Genomic DNA, 22295 nt, shown 5'->3' with positions numbered 1-22295 from the left:
CGTCTTGGATTTGCTGATTCTTTTCTTTGCTGGTTGAAATCTTATATCAGCGGCCGTGAAATGGCTATTAAAGTCGGTGATTCCATTTCACCCTACTTCCATGTAACTTCGGGGGTGCCACAAGGTAGCCACTTAGGGCCACTGATATTTTTAGTGTACTTAAACGATGTACATTTTACACTCAGGTCATTGAAGCTTTCTTTCGCCGATGATTTCAAATTGTTTTACGTTGTGAATGATGTCTGCGATGCTCAATTCCTGCAGTCCCAACTTGATGTGTTCACTGTTTGGTGTGAAAAGAATCGCATGGATCTCAACGCCGCTAAATGCTCTGTGATATCGTTCTCTCGGAAACGCTCTACATTATTATTTAACTATAAAGTTGGTACTACTGTTCTCAAAAGAGAACATGTGGTTAAGGATTTAGGTGTGTTAATGGACTCAAGATTAACTTTCAAGGAGCATGTTGCCTTCGTTACCTCCAAAGCCTCGAAAATACTTGGTTTCATATTCCGTGTAGCAAAACATTTCAAAAACATTCAGGGCCGATTTCTTCACCTTCGCTTAAGCCGTAAACCACGTCTACCCATACGATTAAACCAGGTTTAAGACCTAAGCGGTGGTGAAGAAACCGCTTATCAATGTTTAAAATCTTTATACTGTTCATTAGTGAGGTCAGTTTTAGAATACTCATCAGTTGTTTGGGCTCCTTATTATCAGAATAGTATCATGCGTATCGAATCAATCCAACACAAGTTTGTACGGTTTAGCTTGCGTCATCTACCATGGAACAATCCACTGAATTTGCCCAGTTACGAACAGCGTTGCAATCTTATTGGTCTAGAGTTACTGAGCGTACGCCGTGAAATCTCAAAAGCACTATTCATTTCTGATCTTTTACAAACACAAATTGATTGTCCACATTTGTTATCGCTTCTTAATCTTAATATACCTTACCGCCCTCTTCGCTCTAGTGCATTTCTTTATATTCGTGGTGCTCGCACTAATTATGGGCACCACGAACCTTTCACCAGCATGTGTCGTTCTTTTAATCGTTGTTTTCATGATTTTGATTTTCATCTCTCTCGCCGCATTCTTCGTAATAGATTTAGTAGTATTCTCTCCAGTCCAACTTAACATATTTCATCAGATGAATTTTGTAGCCGTACATTAGTTTTACTATAGAAATAAGAATAATTTATATTACTAGTATTAAGCAAAAATTGTATCATTTGGAGTGTTACTTTCTGTTGGTACTAAAAGATGAGGAGGTTTTGCGCCCATTTGAGGAAGAGTTATCTTAGCTCAACTCAAGTGGGCTTTTCCCTGCTCCAAAAAAGAAATAAAGAAATAAAGCTAGCTAGAGGTCTCTCAAGCTTCTATTTTCATGACACTCAGGCACTATCATCCCTGATATTTGTTGATACATATTCGAATTTGTGACAAAAGGTAAAAAAAAACCGACAGTCGAGAGACAAATGGTCGGTGTCCAGACAGACCAGACTAGATGATATTATTACGTTCTAAATAAATGTTTAGAACTCCAATAATTCTGAATTTTCTGATTCAGTAGTATCATCGGATAGATAAGTTCCATTACATATTACAGAAAATAATGCAAATATTTTGATATTTCGAATACATGGGGTACGTTTTTCTGAAACCATTGAAAAACACTTGGCTCAGTCTGTCTGATTACCAACCAAATGGACGAAGCCTTGTCAAGTCTGTAGCCTTGAGGTTACGCTTTCGCTTCATAAGCGGAAGGTCATGGATTCGATTCCCAGCCCCTCCATAAAAAACCCGTCCAGCCACCAGAAGACGCCTCACGGAGGACTGTGCTTTGGGGAGCACATCCATCCTCCGTCAGTATCAGATGGTGACTGAGACAAACTGATCCTCTTCGCAGGCAGCTAGCCTCACTAACAGCAGAGCTCTCTCCTACCTGCTTGGTGTGAGAGTAGAAGAGTAGGAGAGAGTGAAAGAAGATGTAAAATATAGATAAGTTAAAAATAGATCTGTATCGGTAAAGAAGCTACAGATCAACTGATTCCGGCACAGTAGTGGCCACAAGCACAGAGTGCCTTAAAAAAAAATCTTCAAAATGAGCGTTCTGTGAAATTTTCAGCTTTTTCGGAGTTAATTTAAAGATGGCCCATAAAGAACGTAGGTTCATATGGGAATTACTATGGAGAAATTTTGAAAAATGTTCTAAACACGTTAATACTGTAATGTAAGTTTTGTTTATCCCATAGTGACATTAATGAAGGATATTGCTACAGAAACTAATTACTAATCCCATCTGAGCTTATTTTGTTTGGGATTTTTAAAGGTGTTTGCAGGGCTATACTGCCGTGAATCGCAAGTCAGTCCCATCTGTAAAAAGTAGGCGGGAAGGGCCATAAGTCGTGGAATTGCAATGGTCCCGACAGAAGTAAGATGTGCAGAAAATGCGGCGCTGAAGGCCATAGGGCAAGCGATTGTAAGCAAATCGCTAAGTGCCTAATATGTGTCGACAGAGCAGACAACGGACACTTAACGGGCGGACCCAAATGTCCGGGCACAAGCGGAGTATCAAAGCAGCCAAAACGGAAGTAACACAGTTAAATTTAAACCACTGTGATGCAGCCCAGCAGCTGCTTTGGCAGTCAGTCTCGGAAACCAAGACTGACGTGGTGTTATTATCGGACCCATACCGCATACCAGCCAACAACGGGAACTGGGTGGCGGATAGGTCTCAACAGCTAGCAGCTATAGGGACGACAGGACGATACCCAATCCAAGAAGTAGTCTCTAGCTCAAATGACGGTTTTGCGATAGCAAAAATCAACGGCGTGTTCTATTGCAGTTGTTACGCGCCCCCAAGGTGGTCGATTGAGGAATTTTCCCACATGGTTGACAGGATGATGGCCGAACTAGCTAATCGGCAGCCAGTAGTGATAGCTGGCGACTTTAATGCATGGGCAGTGGAGTGGGGTAGCCGCTGCACCAATCAAAGAGGCCAGCTATTGTTGGAATCCCTGGCCGCATTAAATGTAGAGCTGGCAAATGTGGGTACAGTGAGTACCTTCCGCAGAAATGGTGCAGAATCGATCATCGACGTGACGTTTTGTAGTCCTAACCTTTTAGGTACCATGAACTGGCGCGTTGATGACGGTTATACTCATAGCGATCATCAATCGATTCGCTATAGTATAATACCAGGCGGGCAGAAGGCAGCGCGATGTAACTCGACCCAAGCCCGAGGATGGAAAACAGCGCGCTTCGACGGCGAAGTATTCACTGAAGCCCTGAGGCGCGAACGAAACACTCTGGACCTAAACGGTGAAGAGCTAGTTGCTATGATATCACGAGCGTGTGATGCTTCCATGCCGAGAAAAGCCCCTCCTAGAGAGAACAGGCCGCCAGTGTATTGGTGGTGCGAATCAATTGCAAATCTTCGAGCAATCTGCCTTCGGGCTAGACGAAGAATGCAACGCGCATGCACAGAAGCACAAAGAGAGGAACGCGGTGCAGCATTCAGAGAGGCAAAGTTGGCTCTCAAAAAGGAAATCAAGAGTCGAAAACGGGCATGCTTTGAAAGTCTATGCGAGAGTGCCAATTCTAGTCCATGGGGTGACGCCTACAGAGTGGTAATGGCTAAGACCAAAGGAGCCATAGCGCCCCAAGAGAAATCGCCCGAGTTGCTGCGATCGATAATCGATGTACTCTTCCCGCACCATCCCATAAGCCCATGGCCCCCAGCGCCGTATGCGGCAGATGAAGGAGAAGAAGTGGCGAGAGTGACGAACGAAGAGCTGGCAGAAGTCGTGAAATCATTCGCGTCAAACAAGGCACCGGGACCCGATGGTATCCCGAATGTTGCCTTAAAAGCGGCAGTGAACACGGATCCGGACATGTTCAGAACCACGATGCAACGCTGCATTGATCAAGGAATCTTCCCGGATGTATGGAAGCGACAGAAATTGGTGCTACTACCAAAGGCGGGGAAACCACCAGGTGACCCGTCGGCGTATAGACCTATCTGTCTACTAGATACGACGGGCAAGTTATTGGAGAGGTTGATTCTCAACAGACTAGTACCGTATACGGAGAGTGCGGACGGCCTGTCCAACAACCAGTTTGGATTCAGAAAAGGTAAATCTACTCTGGACGCCATCCAGTCGGTCGTTCAAACAGCTGAGGTGGCAATCGAGCATAAAAGGAGCGGCATCCGTTACTGCGCGGTTGTCACTCTGGATGTGAAGAATGCGTTCAACAGCGCAAGCTGGGAAGCAATAGCACATGCGCTTCACCGCCTCAAGGTACCGGTGCAGTTGTGTAAGCTTCTAGAAAGCTATTTTGATGGTAGGATTCTACTGTATGACACAGAGGAGGGGCAGAAAAGCGTTCGAATTACCGCGGGAGTACCTCAAGGTTCAATCCTGGGCCCGCTGTTATGGAATGCGATGTACGATGACGTACTGAGGCTGCCCCTTCCGACGGGTGTTAAGATTGTTGGCTTCGCCGACGATATCACCCTAGTGGTCTATGGTGAATCGATGGAGGAAGTAGAGTTGACAGCAGCGCACTCTATTTCCCTGGTTGAGGAATGGATGAAGTCTAGGAAACTAGGACTGGCCCGTCACAAGACTGAGGTGGTGGTGGTCAACAACCGCAAGTCCGAGCAACGGGCGCTTATCTCGGTAGGTGACTGCACCATAGAGTCCAAGCGATCCCTTAGGCATCTTGGGGTAATGATCGATGACAAGCTGAGCTTCGCTAGCCACGTTGAATATGCCTGTAAAAGGGCATCTACGGCTATAGCGGCGCTTTCGAGGATGATGTCTAACAGCTCTGCTGTAATTGCCAGCAAACGCAAGCTGCTGGCAAGCGTGGCGCTATCCATACTAAGGTATGGAGGACCAATCTGGTCAAAAGCGCTTAGAACGAACAGAAACCTAAAGCGGTTGGAAAGCACGTACAGGATAATGTGCTTAAGAGTAGCAAGTGCATACCGGACGGTATCTAAAGAGGCCGTGTGCATCATAGCCGGGATGACGCCCATCGGGCTCATCATCAAGGAAGATGTTCAATGCTTCAACCAAAGGGGTACCAGAGGAGTCCGCGACACGTGTAAAGAGGAAACGCTCAGAAGCTGGCAGCAGGAATGGGATAACTCCACTAAGGGTAGATGGACCCATCGACTAATACCAAATGTGTCAGATTGGTATGGTAGAAGCCATGGGGAAGTGAACTTCCACCTGACGCAGTTTCTGTCAGGACATGGTTGCTATAGACAGTACCTGCATAGGTTCGGGCACTCAGAATCTCCTGCGTGCCCCAATTGTGCTGGTGTAGAGGAAACAGCGGAGCATGTCGTGTTCGATTGCCCCCGTTTCATTGTTGTGAGAGGTCGCATGCTCACTACATGCGGAGGGGACACGTCCCCCGACAATATTATAGAGAGAATGTGTGCGGATGCCGAGTGCTGGAATGCAGTAACTACGGCTGTCACTCACATTATGTTAGAATTGCAGCGTCTATGGCGCGCCGACCAAGAGTTGGCTGCAGAGGATTAGCCCTGCCGAGGCTGGTCCCTTGTAACATTGTTTAAGTCGGCTAGGAGAAGTAGTTTGCCTAGGCTACTTCTGCTACACGTGTTGTGCTATATGCACTGGTCCCTTCCCGAAGAAATACCGTAAGGTGGTTCCGGGGAGATGAGGGTCTGAGTCCAAGGGTCATGTCGATGCACTGTTCACCACTTGAGCAATTCTAAATGAATTGCTCATGCACAGTGCATAGGCTGGTTTTAGCGGGTCGTCGTTGGTGCGTCATCCCCGCATTCCCTGAGTTATCTTCTCAGGGGATCTGTTTGCAGATTTCCCCCTTGTAAAAAACAAAAAAAAAAAAACAAAAAAAAAAGGCATTGAGAAACTAGGCTGTGAAGTTCAGAAACTCGTTTTCTATACGAATATTCAAAAAATTCTTGAAGATTTAAACATGTTTCAATCTCAATGAAACATTCACAAATTGCTTTTCACCCCGATACCTTTCTGCGAAAAATTTAAAAATGATCAAAATATGGTTCATTTTTGAGTTGCATGGTGTGAAAATCTGTAGTGGGACTGATATGCGATTACTTTTCGTTATGGGACAATCCGACTTGGTGCTTTTTCCTAATTTTACCGAACAAAATGTGTTGTCTCGTTAGTGCAGCAGAAAGATCATATGTTGAAAACTGATATCAACTCAATTTTGACAAAAATGCAGATGGGACTGACTTGCGATTCACGGCAGTATAATCCCATAAGGAGCTAAATAATAGCAAACCATCTAATGAATATCACCTCTCTTATCCGTCGGGGTGAATTGCTCTTTACAGCAAATTTCTTTATTATGGTTTGAAGAATGAGTTTTGAAATGTTATACTTGTGCAGTATTAACTTGTTCGGAACATTTTTCAAAGTTTCCCCATAGTGATTTCTATATAAATCTACATCGTCTTAAGTTCACCTTAAAATCACCACATAGATAGCTGAAAATTTCACAGAACACTAATTCTCAAAAAGACGAAAAATTGATATATGATTTTTGATTTCAGATTGATCAACAAGTATCTGCTGGAGTCAAAATTGAATGGAATCGAAGTGGAAGGCTCAGGCAAACAAGAGCTGAAGGAAGTGCTCGAAAAGCTGACACAGGAGCGATCCAAGTTCCACGGCAAGCGGGAAGTGGCAGTGAAGAAATTTTCGCAACTCATCAAAGACCCGGCTCTGATGCAGGAGTTCCCGCCGACGCTGCTCCAGGCGCTGGCCGTTGATCAGTCCCAGGTCATCAAGGGACCTTGGAAAGTGACGTTGCAGCCGTATGTGGTTCAAAAGTTTCTGGAATATTGTCCGGATCGAACCCATCGGTGGAATTTGTGGCAAGCAGATACTCGAAAGTGTTCAAACCACACGGACAAGGCCCTGGAGAACAGTACGCATCTGGAGCAGATTCGGGCCCTGAGGAAACGCCAGGCCAAATTGCTCGGGTACGAAAGCTTTGCGCACATGTCGATGGAGACGAAGATGGTCGGGTCGATTGACACGCTGAGAAGCACAATGGGCGAGTTGCTTCAGTATGCGAGACCTGCCTTGGAGGATGAGATGGCTTCTTTGGAAGAATTCGCCGTTGATCACGGGTTCAAAGCCAAACTGGACGTGTACGATGTCCCGTACTGGAAGAGAAAGCAGATGGCCGAGTGCCATGATTTTGACAAGGAAGCACTGAGAGAGTACTTCCCGATGCCTAAGGTTCTGAATGGTCTTTTCAAATTGGCCGAGTCGCTGTTTGACATCAAGATCGTGGAAAGAACCGGAGTGGACACGTGGCATGAGGACGTGAAATTCTTCGACATCTTTAATTCCAGCAAAGGAACTGAACCGATAGCCGGATTTTACACGGATTTGTACTCACGAGAAGAAGAGAAGATCTCCGTGGCAGGCAACTCCGGGTGGATGGTTGGAATCGTGAACAAGAGCATTGTTGCTGGAGATAATCCGCTGGCAGCATTGATCTGCAATTTCCCAGCACCTTTGTACGGAAAGCCTTCATTGTTATCGCTGGACGATGTGAATATTCTGTTCCACAAGTTTGGCCACGCGCTGCAGCATTTGCTGACCGAGATGCGGTACAGCGAACTTGCCGGTCTTTCCAACGTCGAATGGGACGCCGTTGAGGTTTCGGGACATGTCCTGACTCACCTTCTGTACGATCCGGACGTCATTCGCTCGATCAGTTCGCATTACGGCACGGAACAACCGCTTCCGGACGAGTGCATAATGGCCATTCAGAAGAACCAGAAGCATCTGGCCGGATACAGCCTTTGTCGCGAACTGTACTTCTCCAATCTTGACCTGGACCTGCATCTTACATCCGACTATTGGTTGGACGTTGTCAAGAACCTGTACCCGCAGTTCCACACCTTCCCGTTGGACAAAAAGGACGCCCATCCGTGCTCGATGACGACCATTTTCTCCGGTGACTGGGGAGCAGCCTATTTCAGCCGACTGTGGTCTCGGATGGTCGCTGCGGACGTCTACAGTGCCTTCGTGGAAGCCAAATCAAAGGGACAGCAATCCGAAGCCGGTCGGAGATTCCGCGAAACGTTCCTGGCCCTGGGCGGAGGATGTCACCCCTCGGAAGTGTTCCGTCAGTTCCGTGGCCGTGATCCATCCCCCAAGGCGCTGCTCCAAAATCTGGGCATCTACAAACCAGTGCATTCAACCGGTGGCAATCCGTCGGCTAGCGGAAGCGAATGAGCAAAATAGTAGGAAGCGTAGGTTGTTAAAACTTTTAAAACTGAGTGTTATTGAATGAAACAGTCAATATAAGATTTATTGTACAATTCGAACCGCTGGCTAGTCTGAATCCGTATCACATTCTTCTAGTTTTCGTTGCACCATTTCCACCTCTCGGCGAAGACCATCGTTTTGGGGATCCAGCTTGCAGGCAGCGATCAGCTCATCACATCCCTGTCGGAGAAAGCCCAGCTTAACCAGGGCAGCGCCTCTCCTCGCCAGACATGCGACTCGAGCTTTCCTGTTCGATTCCACGGGTGGGTCCAGGAGATTCAGCGCTGTAGAACAGTCCTCTGCCTAAAATTAGATAGATGATTAATGCTTAACTCGTTAATTTCAGAGCTGCTAGCAGGTTTCACTTTAGAGGCATGGCCGTATATCGTGTGGTAGGTACGATGATACTCTATGCCCTGGGAAGTCGAGAACATTTCCAATCCGAAAAGATCCTCGACCGGTGGGATTCGAACCCACGACCCTCAGCTTGGTCTTGCTGAATAGCTGCGCGTTTACCGCTACGGCTATCTGGGCCCAGGTATCTCTCTCCCAGAAATTTGCTAGAAAGTTTTGGAAGTATGTTTAGAGTTATGTTGCGGAATGTGCTTCAGGAATCCGGGAAGTAATTTCCACAGGGATTACTCTAAACATTTTTTCAGATGCTAGGGTGCCGGTGCCATTAGTAGACTACCTAAGCTATAAAAAATCATAACAAAATAACGAAAAGCCTTAACAGAGATCTTTTGGCGTCAACAGAAAGATTTCAACCTCTACTATATGGGAAAAATATAAAAAGAGTGATAAAACTAATTTTTTCAACATAAAATCGCTTGAGCCACTATTGGTACACGTGTTCCAGTAGTTGTGCTAGTGCTCCAGTAGTAGACGTTCGGGAATGATACAAGGAATTTTAAACAAAATGGTAAATTTTTACATAGGTTTAACATTTTTCCCTCGGAATAGCAATTAATATCTTTCGAATGAAGCATAAAGATCATCTCTAGGACTTTTCTTCATTTTTATACATCCATTTTAAAAACTGCTTCGATCCTTTGATCCACTACTGGAACACGACGGCAACTACTGGTGCAAGGGAGCAATTTTTTTTGCATAAACTTAATTATTTATTTGACTTTTTGATAAAATAAAGAGGTGAAATTTGGCAAATCGATTAAATTAGAGACGATCTATCCACCAAAAATATCACATGTCGTTTTTTCTAAAAATGTTGGTTTTATTCCATAGTCCAATCTACTGGTACATTACAATCATTGGTACGGGTGCCGGTATTTAGGAATTTCCTACTGAAATTTTTCCACCAATGCTCAAACCGATATCTTTAGTTAACTTAGCAGATTTTTCCAAGAAAAATATCAAAGCCTTATGCTTATTCAAGTACCGGGAAAATTTTTTGATTTCACTTGCATCATTAAATGTTACGCTTGGAAAAGTAGATGAAAAAACTACAAAGACGCTGTTCCTCAGAAAAAAGCTCAACGAGATAGTTTCGGTGGTTGAAGACCGAGAATCAAAACTAGCTTGCGTGAGAAATAGTGTTTTTGTAAAAATGGTCAGAACTGTTCTGTGTGAGTGAATATAAAATGAATACATGGGTGGACTGTATCTATAAAAGAGACATATTTTTGATTTGGGCGTAACATCATCCAGGGGCCTTGAAATGGCTTCATTTCTAAACATCACTCTTTGACATCTTCACCATTCAAAGAAAGCAAACAAATCTTCTTGACCGCTCGCTTCGTCGTTCCGCCCTTCGTCCTCAACGTTACTACACGCGTGTGGCGATCAGTACCCGGATGTATATCGATAATCCGCCCAAAATGCCATTGAAGAGGTGCAAGATTGTCGTCAACAATCAACACTGTGAGGTGTACACAGAGCTGAACACGTTTAATGTCCTTCCCCTCACATGCAACACTAGCAGAACCATACATTGCAAATGTATGCGTGTGTTGCGTTCGTAAAGTGGCTGTGTTTGCCATGACGGTGAGTGTATGGACCAGAGCTGCCAGATGATTTGATAGAAAATCTGTATCCACTACGTTAAAAAATCTGTGTTCTATGCAAAAAAAACCTGTGTCCATACAAAAATTGCTGAAAGAAAATCTATGTTCCATACAAATTGAATCTGTGTCAAAATAAAAAAATCTGTGTAATACAGATAAATCTGTACATATGGCAGCCCTGGTATGGACCGATGCTTGGTGTTGACTCGCCAGTACTGCATTAGTTTCTTGGTGAGGTAAGTCGTGTCACCTTGGTACCGTCCGGCCAGCGTTCCAAGTGATTCTTCCGCAGAGAATACGTATGGCTGCGAATTAATGAACGAGAGTTGTACAATATTTACATTGGCGATCCTGCCAGGAGCTCATCGTTGTTGTTGTTATTTTCCTGATCAAAAAGAGAGGGAAAGAATCACTTGGAATTGCTTCTAAAACAGAACCGCAGTTCCCAAAATCAATTTAAAGGTGCGAAGAGGGGCAATCAACCGAAGTGGCGTATCGAAAAAAAAACATGTGGTGTATAATGGTGAGTACTGAAAACTGTCAAATAGGGTGTGTAATGAAAACCACCCAGAGTATGGAAATGTAATGAAAACCTTCCAAGAAAATGACGAGTAATGAAAACCGTCAAATAGGGTGTGTAATGAAAACCTCCCGAGATATGGAAGTGTAATGAAAAGCTTCCAAGAAAATGGCGAGTAAAGAAAACCGGTGAGGATGTATAATAAAAACCGTCAAATGGGTAATGAAAATCACCCGAGATATGTAAGTGTAATGAAAAACTTCCAATGCAATGGCGTGTAATGAAAAACTCCGAAGACGTGCAATGAAACCCGTCAAAATAAGATGCGTAATGAAAATCACCCAACATATGAAAGCATAATGATAACATTCCAAGAAAGTGGCGTGTCGACACAACCACCAAGAACCGTCTTAGAAAAATAGCGTGTCGGAGCAACTGTGTGAAGCCAGTGCATAATAAATGCTAATAAGTAAACGTGCCGTGATAACAGCCAATAATGGAATCTGTGGTGTGTTAAGACAACCACCCAGTAGTTGTATTTGCTAAAATGGAACTTGTAGCGTATTGTTTCCCAACCTTGATAACCACTGAAAAACGTCTTGCTGTAAGGTGCTCGTTTCAGCGAACATTTCACATAGATAGTAGTCTGCAGATCCCCTGTTGGTAACGTAGTTCTAGAATATGTGAAGAACAATGGAAAGTATATCCGTTATCTGAAGAAAAGGTTTGCGGGAAAATGATCATATCTGGTGGATTCAGTAAGGATAATAAATGCCTAAGGACAAAGTCAATCAACGATGATTCATTTGGCATCAAAACAGATAAAGATACAGAATGAGACATGATCGACATCTGGTGGCGGGTATGATCACTGATCAGAGAATCAAACATAGGCATATTTGATTGAAACTTGGACATATGATGGCGAGTATGAAAACCAAGAAAAAAGAGTTCAGAATCACGAAAAAGTGTCACTCGCAGAAATACATCAAGATATCTCGCTGATGCATAAAACAAGAAACAAAATGATAAACAAATGAAAAGCTTAATCATATACGACGAATTAATGCAATATCTTTAATTGCCAGAATCTAGCACTATTAGCGTATAAGCCATATACTCGAAAATCAGGAACAAGTTTAGGGCAAACTGACTAAAAAATGGGTACCAAAACGATGTGAGGTAGCGCCAAAATGCGAGGGAAGAGAGGATTAAACTGCCAAAAAAGTAAACAACACACGCATGGTGTGAAAAATGCTTATAATTTTGGTCAAAAAACATGTTTTCACTACCAAATGAAATAAATTGTGATTTTGGGCTTATGTAACACTGCCTACATAATTCTGTGGATGAAGGTATTGACTGTTTAACGAGAAACTTGCGACGATCGACGCGCCACCATAATCCATGTAACGGAGGGTGTTAGAACTAACTTGGAGGTGATGATTTCGCAATTTTGAGGTTAAAATCACCTCCAAACACTAGCGATTTTGCGGTGGGATGTTGACGTTTGATCACGAATACTTGGAACATGATGATTTATTTTTGGCCGACGCCAGAGATGGGGTGCGACTCAAATCTCTTTCGGTGCTACACGCGCTGCTGCGAGATAGCACCCAAAATTCGAAAGAGACGTGCAGGAGTATTTTTCTCTGGACTGCACCCTGGCTGTGCTGACACGCAATGTGCTTTGGGATGCACGGTATCGAGTTGTCTTATTTTCACTCTTTGCGTTTCGTACACGCGTAAACAAATTCACTTGAATTCATTTCATTATATGTGACTGTCACAACTCTTAAACACGTTGAACATAATTCGTCACCACCTTATGTTTCTGACTTTACCAAATATGTCAAGATCCACAACAATAAGTTTTTGCAAAGCACTTATGGACCAATGCACGAGTTCATTAATTTGTCGTTTGAGCGGTGCCGAATTCACTCGTTGCCATTGTCACGTAAATAACACGGCACCGCTCAAACGTCAAATAGTGATCTCGTGCATCGGTCCATTAAGCTTTTCCGCTTTCAAAGCATACTTTGTTGAAATTATTCTAGAGTGGATTTTGTGCTTTCACGAAAGAGACTGAAAGAGTAGAGATTGTGCTTTGCTTTGTCTCGCACAAAAACAAATTGTCTCCTGCGCCTTGCTTTGAGTTTACTCGCAAAGAATGGGAGACGCACAATCAATTTCTGAGTGGCATGCATGTTTTTGGCACTGCACTGAGTTTTCAGACATTCCCTGGCCGACGCACATAACATTGTGCTCTGCCTTGTTGGGTGGCTCGAGTGGGTGGCAACATTATGTTTACGTGCTCAATGAACTTTCACCTTAAGGTAAAAAATAGCCAAAAACACTAATTTGACTTGAGGCACCTCCTAATCTTCTCTAAATTGAATGAAAATTTGTCTGATTGTTTGTTTTAGTATTGCAATTAGGACCAGGGGGTGACCATTGGCGTAAATAGGGAGGGGCCAGGGGGGGCCTGGCCCCCCCCAAATCATGGACTTGGACCCCCCGAAAAAAAATGGAGAATAAATGACAATATAGTTTTCATGCACTTAACCGTGTTAAATGAATTTTGAATATAAATTTCCGGGTGATCATTGTTTGACAGGCAAAAGCAATATGTTATTTTTAAATGTCACATTGTGCCAAACTATTACCTTTTTGCCCTTTCCCGATATTAAAATTCATCGAAGCATATTTTAGAATTAGCAGAACTAGCTTGATCTACTTGTAGTGGTATTATTAATTAGAAAACCAAAGTCTCTTCATATTTTTGAACAAGCTGCGATATTTTGTGAACGTTGTTACTGGGAACAAATCGTTGTTACTGGGAAATGTTTGTGTATGAGAGTTATGGTAAAGTTTTACAAAAACAAGTTCTCAAAAAAAAAAAAAAACATTGGTGCAGCAAGCGAACTTTATTTTGTATACATTTTTCGTGAACTTTAAATGTTTCATATTCAAATTCATGAGTCATTCGATAAATTTGTCTCCGAGACGTCGGAACAGATATCAACCGCTGAATGAACATAGAAATCCCTCTACGTATAGTAAGATAGTGGCGGATTCGTACAATAAACAACATCGAACCGTGTAAAGTCGTAGATGCCGCAACATTTGTTTTAATTTTTTCAATGTTAAATTGACACAAATTTTTGAAGTTTTTAAATTGAAAAGATAATGAGCCTATTTACTAGTTGTTTTTGTAGAACAAACCTAAGGTCTTGTTCATACTGAAGATTGTTTTTAGACACGCTTTTAATTTTTCTATATGTGTTTATAATATGTATTTTTTTTTTCAATTATTTTTAATAATTTTTCTTACGCAACATTTTTTGGCGTCTTACGTTGATTACATCAATTCTTTTCATTGTCTTTGTTAACGAGGTTTTTAACCTTGGGCTAGTTCATCTCGAGACCAACAGCTGTACTTCCCTTCCAAATGAAGTTGCCACTATAACTTTTCCAAGAAACTTTAGTATTTAAGGTTTTAAACTCTAACAAAATAGTTATTATTCAATCCTTTGTTCAAATTTTGGTTTCGTGAGGTTTAGAGAAATGAATCGTTCACTACAGAAATGCTGAGCAATAATAATCCATATTTTCAAACTAACAAGCGTTTTAATTTTTTTCAGAGGCTTAGTTTTTTTAAGTGTCGGCTTCAAGAGGTTTGAATTTGACATTGATCTTGAACTTTAATTGAACTGATAAATTTATATCTCTATCTTGTATTATAACTTTGCAAAAAATCTAGTTCAAATCGAATTGAAAAGGTAAATCCTGATTATAGTCTGCTTTGAAATACTTGTATTCTATTCGAGATCTATAAGATTGTGTTGAATACGTCATCTTGAAAATATAAAACGAAAAAATGGATACGTTTACTATTTTTCCATAAAAGTGACATATGGTATCTAAGAAAGTTGATCAATCGGTTTTGAACGATTTTTCGGTTTTGATCTACCTCTGTATGAAAGTGCTCCACTATAATCGGTTCACAAATATTATCGAAACAAGCATTGTTAAGCTATCTAAATCCTTTACGACTTTTATCTCTCATGAGAAGGGGCCGTGGCCCCCCTCAAGTCTGATGGCTATTTACGCCCATGGGGGTGACTGGGTAATATGGAATATTACGGTACATATTGTATGCCAATCTCAGAGTGAATCAATCATTTTTATTATATTAACAAGCATATTTCGGTCTAATTCAATAAATTCTCGCATACTCTGAGATAACGCCCTAAAAGCCATTGGTAGCCACGTGTGTAGCTCGTTGTTTCTGAGCAAATGAAAGAATAAGCATCCAAACCAACATCACGGGTAGGTAAATAATGATTCTTTCTTCCACATAGCATTGTTAAATAACATGAAAATCCATTCAAATGCTCAGAAACAGCGAGCGATACACATGGTTACCAATGGCTTTTAGGGCGAGATCAGAAGTTATGCGAGAATTGGGTTATTTAGTGTTGATAAATGTATAGTTTTTTATAACTTAATCGAAAGAACACATTTTTATAAATATAAGGGCATTTTTTTAAATTATCGGACAGGTTTGGGCCGGAGGTTCTCCGATTTGCATGAAATTTTCACCAGAGATGGAGCTAGTGGATACATGATCAAAAGTGAAATTCAAAAAAATTATAGTGGCCTATTTTCCCGGAAAACTCTTGATGAATTTTCACGATTTCTCTATATACCTCAAACTTTGAAAATTCATATCTCCTGAACTATGTATCGTAGAACAAAAGTTCTTTAGTGAAATCGAAAGGAAATTATCTAAATATAAAAAGAAAAACATTTCTTGAGAAATTTTTCACTATGGAGAAAATTGTCGGAAAAATAGCGAAAAAACTATCGTCTGTATCATGAAAAAATTTCAAAAAAATATTTTTTGTTTCATTAATCCATACTCTAACTTTCGTCCATAGACGCCAAAGTGGTATCTTTTACCGTTTGGGCGACAGAACTGAAAAACCGATGACCACCCGCACGCTTCCCATAGAAAAATGTGTTCTATTGTGGGCCTCATAACCGTGCGCTAACGGCGGCAGTAATTTACACGCATTGCAAGTGTAACGCAGTAAACCATCCTTTCCTTTCCACTCAGAAGAAGCTTTTCGTCAATCGGACCACTCTCCATTGGTCAGTTGGGTGTTTTGTGTGCCCTTCATCAACAACTTTATTTAGTATTAAAGCTAACAGCCTCTATGAAAGCCGCACGGGAAGTTCTTGTTACAATCAATCATTATGTTAGCGTTTGAAGGATCAACTATATGCTTGGCAACTATATGATACTGAGGGTCAAGCATGGGAAACACCTACAAAGTTATTGCCGTTTTTTTACCAACCCGAACGTTTCAATTTCCAGTGCCCATTCTTTTTCTTCGGCGAGCACTAAGCGAAACAAAAAACGGCATCTAATCAGTCGAATGCAATACCAAAATTCGGACAAAGGACAAACATTTGAAAAGGGTCCAAGAGGTCTTGAGCTTTTTTCAGAAACGTTGCTGTTGAGCCCATTTTAGCCCGCCCACGCAAACTTACCCCACTATCAGAAGGATTGGTGTTAGCTCTTCCTGATAGTGGTATTGGTGAGCGTGATCGAGTTGAATTGGGTTCAACAGCGGCTTGCAAAGCCAATGTTCACCAATGTCGATGTGCCCTTTTGAAATGTTTGTCCAGGAATGATTGTTTACATTCTGATTCCGTTCGAATGGCATTCGGGTTTGAGTGCTAATGAGCGTTCACTGACTGGCAGTCCACACCACGGAATGATTCAGTGAGTAGGAATCCTCTCAGTCAGTTCAATTTATTCGGCGAATGGATGCTAAGTGCATTAACTCGTGCCTCGCAGATACAAGTGTATTGGTATTTGCTTCTCTTCGCGTTCCTTCCGATTGTCGTTTTTACACAATCAATCGGTTTCGACGCTTCCATGCTACACTCCGCCTAGGACGGTTCAGCTATCACTGAATGTTCGCTAGCAGCAGATTGTTTGCTATTTTTCATCGGTGGCGTTCGGGTGAGTGAGTGAATTTTTCCATGCTTGCTGAGGGTCAGTTCCTATTACCGTTTTGATTCATATTACGGACACTTAAGGCCTCAGTGAAGTATAACCCAGCAGAGAGCATACAAAATAAACCATACTGTATGATTCTTTAGCGTTATCAAGCGTTGGAAGCCCTTAACTTTCGAATGGTGGGTAAAGAATTCGCTTCCGCAACTTGAATAATTTTTAATAAATCAAAATGTGTGGCCTTTTCATGATTCTTATTCCGAACGCTTCCTCACTTTTGCCTCATATTCCGCCTCATATTCCTCACATGATAATCATAAATGGAACAGTCAAATCATAAATTAAAATCGTCAAACCACTAAAGAGACATCTAAGGTAGTTGGGCATTATAAATTTTCAAAGATATTTATGGAAAATGCTAACTAAAACGAGCCTTGAAATCGAGAACTTTTAAACGGCAAAAATTGAAACATTTCGTGTGAAATGTTTCCCATACAAAGTAGAGTGTCCAGAATTTGAAGCTGTCCGTAATATGAATCAAAACGATTCCTATATTATTGAATGTTAGGATCGTTTTCAATTAAAGACCGTTGGTCTCAATAGTAAAGGTTACGAATAAAGGACATACAAAACACCCAACAGACCAAAAGAGAGTGGTCCGATTGACGAAAAGCTTCTTCTGAGTGGAAAGGAAAGGATGGTTTACTGCGTTACACTTACAATACGTGTAAATTACTGCCGCCGTTAGCGCACGGTTATGAGGCCCACAATAGAACACATTTTTCTATGGGAAGCGTGCGGGTGGTCATCGGTTTTTCAGTTCTGTCGCCTAAACGGTAAAAGATACCACTTTGGCGTCTATGGACGAAAGTTAGAGTATGGATTGATGAAACAAAAAATATTTTTTTGAAAATTTTTCATGATACAGACGATAGTTTTTTCGCTATTTTTCCGACGATTTTCCCCATGGTGAAAAATTTTCCAAGAAATGTTTTTCTTTTTATATTTTTAATAGGTTGCTGAGAAAATTTCCTTTCGATTTCACTAAAGAACTTTTGTTCTACAATGCATAGTTCAGGAGATATGAATTTTCAAAGTTTGAGGTATATAGAAAAATCGTGAAAATTCATCAAGGGTTTTCCGGGAAAATAGGCCACCATATTTTTTTTGAATTTCACTTTTGGTCATGTATCCACGAGCTCCATCTCTGGTGAAAATTTCATGTAAATCGGAGATCCTTCGGCCCAAATTGTCCGATAATAAAAAAAAATCCCCATAACATAATTGGATTGAGCCATAATATCTTATTTTTGATTATATTAATGATTGAAAAAGATTATGACCCGTGAACTCAATGACATTTCAATATGCGAATGTAAAGCTTGAGTTGTTCTCGATTCCAGCGAAACACGCTCTAACATGAAATGTTATACTAATACTAGTACGTTGCGATAATATCACGAAAAAAATATCAGATAGCCGTGGCAGTGATCGCGCAGCTATTCAGCAAGACCAAGCTGAGGGTCGTGGGTTCGAATCCCACCGGTCGAGGATCGAGTTTGGAAATTTTCTGGACTTCTCAGTGCATAGAGTATACAGTACTGAACCGATTTTGTCAGCCCCTTATTTTGTCTGCCCCCGTTTTTGTCTACCCCGATTTTGTCAGCTTTTTGACCCGATTTTGTCAGCCTATTTTAAATACATCAAAAAATTGTCTTTGTAATGTTGTACCACGTTTGCATCAATACTGATGATGATGCATAACTCTATAAGCTCTTGAAAGTATCCCTTCAAAATTACATTTTGATGATTCTATTCTTAACGGAATTGGCCTAAGGCTCATAAAAAAATCGTTCAATAGTTTCAAAATTCCTCTCAAAACTGTCTTAGAGATTCCTTAAGACAATCCTCTAATTTCACTTCTGATTTTTTTTGCGAAATTGCTAAGATTATTGATTGATTCTTACAAGCATCATGTCACGAGATTTTTCAATAATTCGACCTGGAACTTCACTAAGATCTTTTTCAAGCATTTAATCGTCCCATAGGCATAAACATAATATCAGATATTTATTCAGGACTTTATCGAATTTAATCTATGTATACCACTAAAAACACAATATCATACGGAAAAAAAAGTTTCTAAAAATATTACTTTTTGGTTTTCATACAGTAAGAATTTTTTTACAACAATTTCAGGTCAAATTTTTGATGAAAATCCAGTAAAACTTCTAAAATATTTCTTTAAAAATCTTCAAAGCCCTTCTGGATGAATTTCAAAATGTGTTTAGGAAAATTTATTTAGCAACCTCCAGTTGAAATATTCTATGAATTATACTTAAAGAAATTCCAAGAAGAGCTTCGAGGCAATTACTGAAGCTATATCGAAGGAATTTCTACAAAAAAAAAATTCTATAGGAATTTTCAAATGTTTGTTCCTGTGTCCTAAGAAAAGTTCTTAGATGATTCAATGGTCATATAGAAGTAGGATTTAGATTGATTCCGGTTGTCTTACTGGCTAAGGCAAAATTACCGATCAAAGTGATAAACAAGTTGTCTCCATGCAAATACCGTAACCAAGGAAATTTAAAAAAAAACTTGTTTACGGGTATAAAAGGAAGCAAGCAGCAAGGGCCAAGATCAATTTTGTACGAGTGGAAGAGAAATCCGGACGCGTTGCAAAATCTGTCGATGACGATGAAAAGGGGAAAAAGGAAGATCTACGAATTCATGTCGCCAAGTGGTCCTTTCGCTGAGAAAATTTTCAAATACTGTACACTGGTTTCCGGGAAATAAAGGCGTTTTGAAATCACAATTTTTTAGGTTGAATGACTGCATGGATAAGGACAAATGAAAATACTTGCCGCTCACATCCCAGACCTAAGCAATTGAAAATTGTGTTGTGGAAAAACATCTGGTGGTCACGAAGCTATTTCCTGCAAAATTAGTTAATTTAGTCAATGGCAAAAGTAAGTAACGAAATGCTATCTTTCCAGACAAAATGCTTATGTTTTGGTACCTGTATCCCAACTCCTGGTAGTTCGAATTGACTGTAATTTGAATGCCGATTTACAAATGACCTGAAGTTTTATCTATAGCGAATTCCTTACATTACATTGCAGTCATTTACCAAAGAGTTCCAGAGGGTTGATCAAAGACAAAAGCAGCCGATAGATTTTTTACCGAATTCAAAAACGGTATATTTGAGTAATTGATTTGTTCAACAAAGTCGTTCACATTCAGAAGTTACGTAAATTTACAGAACATACCACTTGGGCACTTCTATGAACTACTTTTTTTCTCAGACGAATCGTCTGAAACTTTGCCATAAGAAGCACTTTGATACGACGCATATTGTAGCCAAATGTGAGCTCAGTAGCTTCCAAAAAATCCACTGCTTAAGTGAATCTAAAGTGCCAAGAATAGGATCCGGCTCCTCACCGTTAGTAATCAAGTTAAAAAATCTCTCAGTTCCTTACTTTTGTCTTTGAACAAACCTCTGAAACTCTTCAAAAATGACTGCAATGTGATAAATTCACTAAAAGTAAAACCGGTTATTTGTAGTTCGTCATTCTTATCTCATGGCAATTCGAACTAAACTGAGACGCAGTGCCTCAAAGTTGCTAATTTTGTATGAAAAAACAGGATACCTGCTGTTGTCTTTGACCGGATTTAATATAAGTTCATTCATTATGAAAAAGTAAATGCAATAAACTACATGTTTTTTTTATTAAAGTCTGAACACAACAGATAAATAAACATTTAAATAAAATAAAAATATAAATAAAATGTATTTTTAACTTATTGGCTGTTTTATTTCTTACCTCTTGCTACATTACTTGTCCTTCTTGAAACAAACTCTGGAATGTGCTGAAAATTTGAAGAACAAAGGCCATAATTAACGTAAACAATTAACGTTGATCGTTGACGTTAAATCAACGCTAAACGTTAACGTTGATAAACGGCTCCGAAAAATTAACGCAAAATTCGTTGATCGTTACAATTAACGTCAACGAATCAACGAAACGAGGTAGGTCGTAAACGTGGTTCATACGCAAATATTAACACGTTTTAATTCAAAAAAACAGAAATAAAAAATATGTCCCGATTTTGTCAGGTTCCCTATTTTGTCAGCCTGAAATTCATCGAGGGGCTGACAAAATCGGGTCCCTACTGTATTCGTACCTGCCACACGATATACACATGCAGAAGTGGTCATTGGCATAGTAAGCTCTCAATTAATAACTATGGAAGTGCTCATAAGAGAGAAGCAGGCTCTATCCCAATGAGGACGTAATGCCATAAAGAAGAAGAAGAAGAAGAAGGTACCCACGCCATCAAAGTTACCCGCATTATCAAAGTTTTACGATACTACATATTCTTAAGACACTCGCTACCAGCCCTGTCTTAATCAACTTACGCATCGCTGGTAGTTCTCCATGGCAAAATGGGCGGCCGATCGGTTCAAATATAGGGAGTAGTATTCCTTTGTCAGTTTAATCCCCGTCGAATAGGCGGAAATCGCTCCCAAGTAGTTCCCCTGCTGAAAGAACGAGTCCCCTTTCTGTTTTAGCCACTCCGGATTGCGCTCTTCGGGCCTCAAATCCTCATCTACAAAACCGGTAGCTTTCTTCGCTGCCGCTTGTTTCATAATCCAATCGCGCTCGTCCTGTTCCATGGATTCGCGCTTCGGAGTCACGAAATTCCGTTTCGTAAACGACACCTCCACAGTTGCGCTCTGTCGAATTTGCGGAATTTCTTCCACTATCTTCGTTGGTCGAATCGGTACCGGTTTTTTGAACTCTTTCGGGCGAGGCGTGTCCTTTTTTGGAACAGTCTTCGTCTGTTTTTCCTTTTCCATCCGCTCCAGTTCCTTTCGTTTGCTTTCCGCCAACAAATCTTCAACCGCTTTTCTCTCGCTTCCTTCCCTTTCGATCTGTTTGCTGATTTCATCTCTCTTCTTCTGATCCTTTTCGATCGCCCGCTGTTTCGCCTTCTCCTCCAACTTCTTCTGATGCTCGCTCAAAAACGTCTCCTTCAGATGCAATCTCTCACCACGATCCGCTCGCACCTCCAAACAATCCCACTCCACCCCTTCATCCTTCTTCCTCAACGTGAAGACCACCTCATTTTCCAGAATCGCACAACGACTCTCCTCTTCTACGATGGCGTCCGCCAAAAGCACCTCCCAGTAGTAAGGTGCCTTGTTGATCTTGAGCAACCGCTCGCTAGTGAACAACTCCTCGTGACGCAGATGATTGTCCGCGAAGGGCACCTGAATCGTCACCCAGTCCGCGTCCTGACTCCAGGAATAATCCTTCAAAATCACTGGCATCGTTTAGCGTTGCCTTTTATCCTATTTTGACACCAGAACGAGGACAATATCAAATAACGATCAAACC

At 41.2% G+C, this 22295-nt stretch overlaps 2 protein-coding genes across 3 annotated transcripts in view; one reads left to right on the top strand and one right to left on the bottom strand.

The window, feature by feature from the left end:
- LOC5572024 (probable cytosolic oligopeptidase A) overlaps window positions 1–8377 on the top strand; it is a 15574-nt gene extending 7197 nt beyond the window's left edge. The window contains exon 3 of the mRNA XM_001660080.2: window positions 6584–8377. Coding sequence (XP_001660130.1) covers window positions 6584–8285 — 1702 coding nt within the window. The 3' untranslated portion in view covers window positions 8286–8377. The remainder of the gene's footprint in view (window positions 1–6583) is intronic.
- Window positions 8333–22295, bottom strand: LOC5572025 (dynein assembly factor 4, axonemal). Of its 2 annotated transcripts, XM_021838833.1 has the most exons (3): window positions 21314–22295; window positions 20718–20763; window positions 8384–8621 (listed from the first exon to the last, which is right to left on the bottom strand). In XM_021838833.1, exons 1-3 carry the CDS (start codon window positions 22226–22228, stop codon window positions 8518–8520), a joined length of 1065 nt encoding a protein of 354 aa, XP_021694525.1. In that variant the 5' UTR covers window positions 22229–22295; the 3' UTR covers window positions 8384–8517. The 2 variants fall into 2 exon arrangements, with proteins under 2 accessions (XP_001660131.1, XP_021694525.1); XM_001660081.2 differs by lacking the exon at window positions 20718–20763 and having other exon boundaries at window positions 8333–8621; window positions 21314–22293.

The sequence above is a fragment of the Aedes aegypti genome, chromosome 1 (genome assembly GCF_002204515.2).
Source record: "Aedes aegypti strain LVP_AGWG chromosome 1, AaegL5.0 Primary Assembly, whole genome shotgun sequence".
In the NCBI taxonomy this organism is placed as follows: domain Eukaryota; kingdom Metazoa; phylum Arthropoda; class Insecta; order Diptera; family Culicidae; genus Aedes; species Aedes aegypti.
Note: the sequence above shows the minus strand (reverse complement) of the source record. Positions and strands in the feature narration are given on the sequence as shown.

Coding starts and splice junctions, on each gene's coding strand:
- LOC5572025 (XM_001660081.2), bottom strand. CDS start 22,228: ATGCCAGTGATTTTGAAGGATTATTCCTGGAGTCAGGACGCGGACTGG. Junction 8,622..21,313: donor TGGAGAACTACCAGCGATGC/GTAAGTTGATTA, acceptor ATCTAATTTTAG/GCAGAGGACTGTTCTACAGC.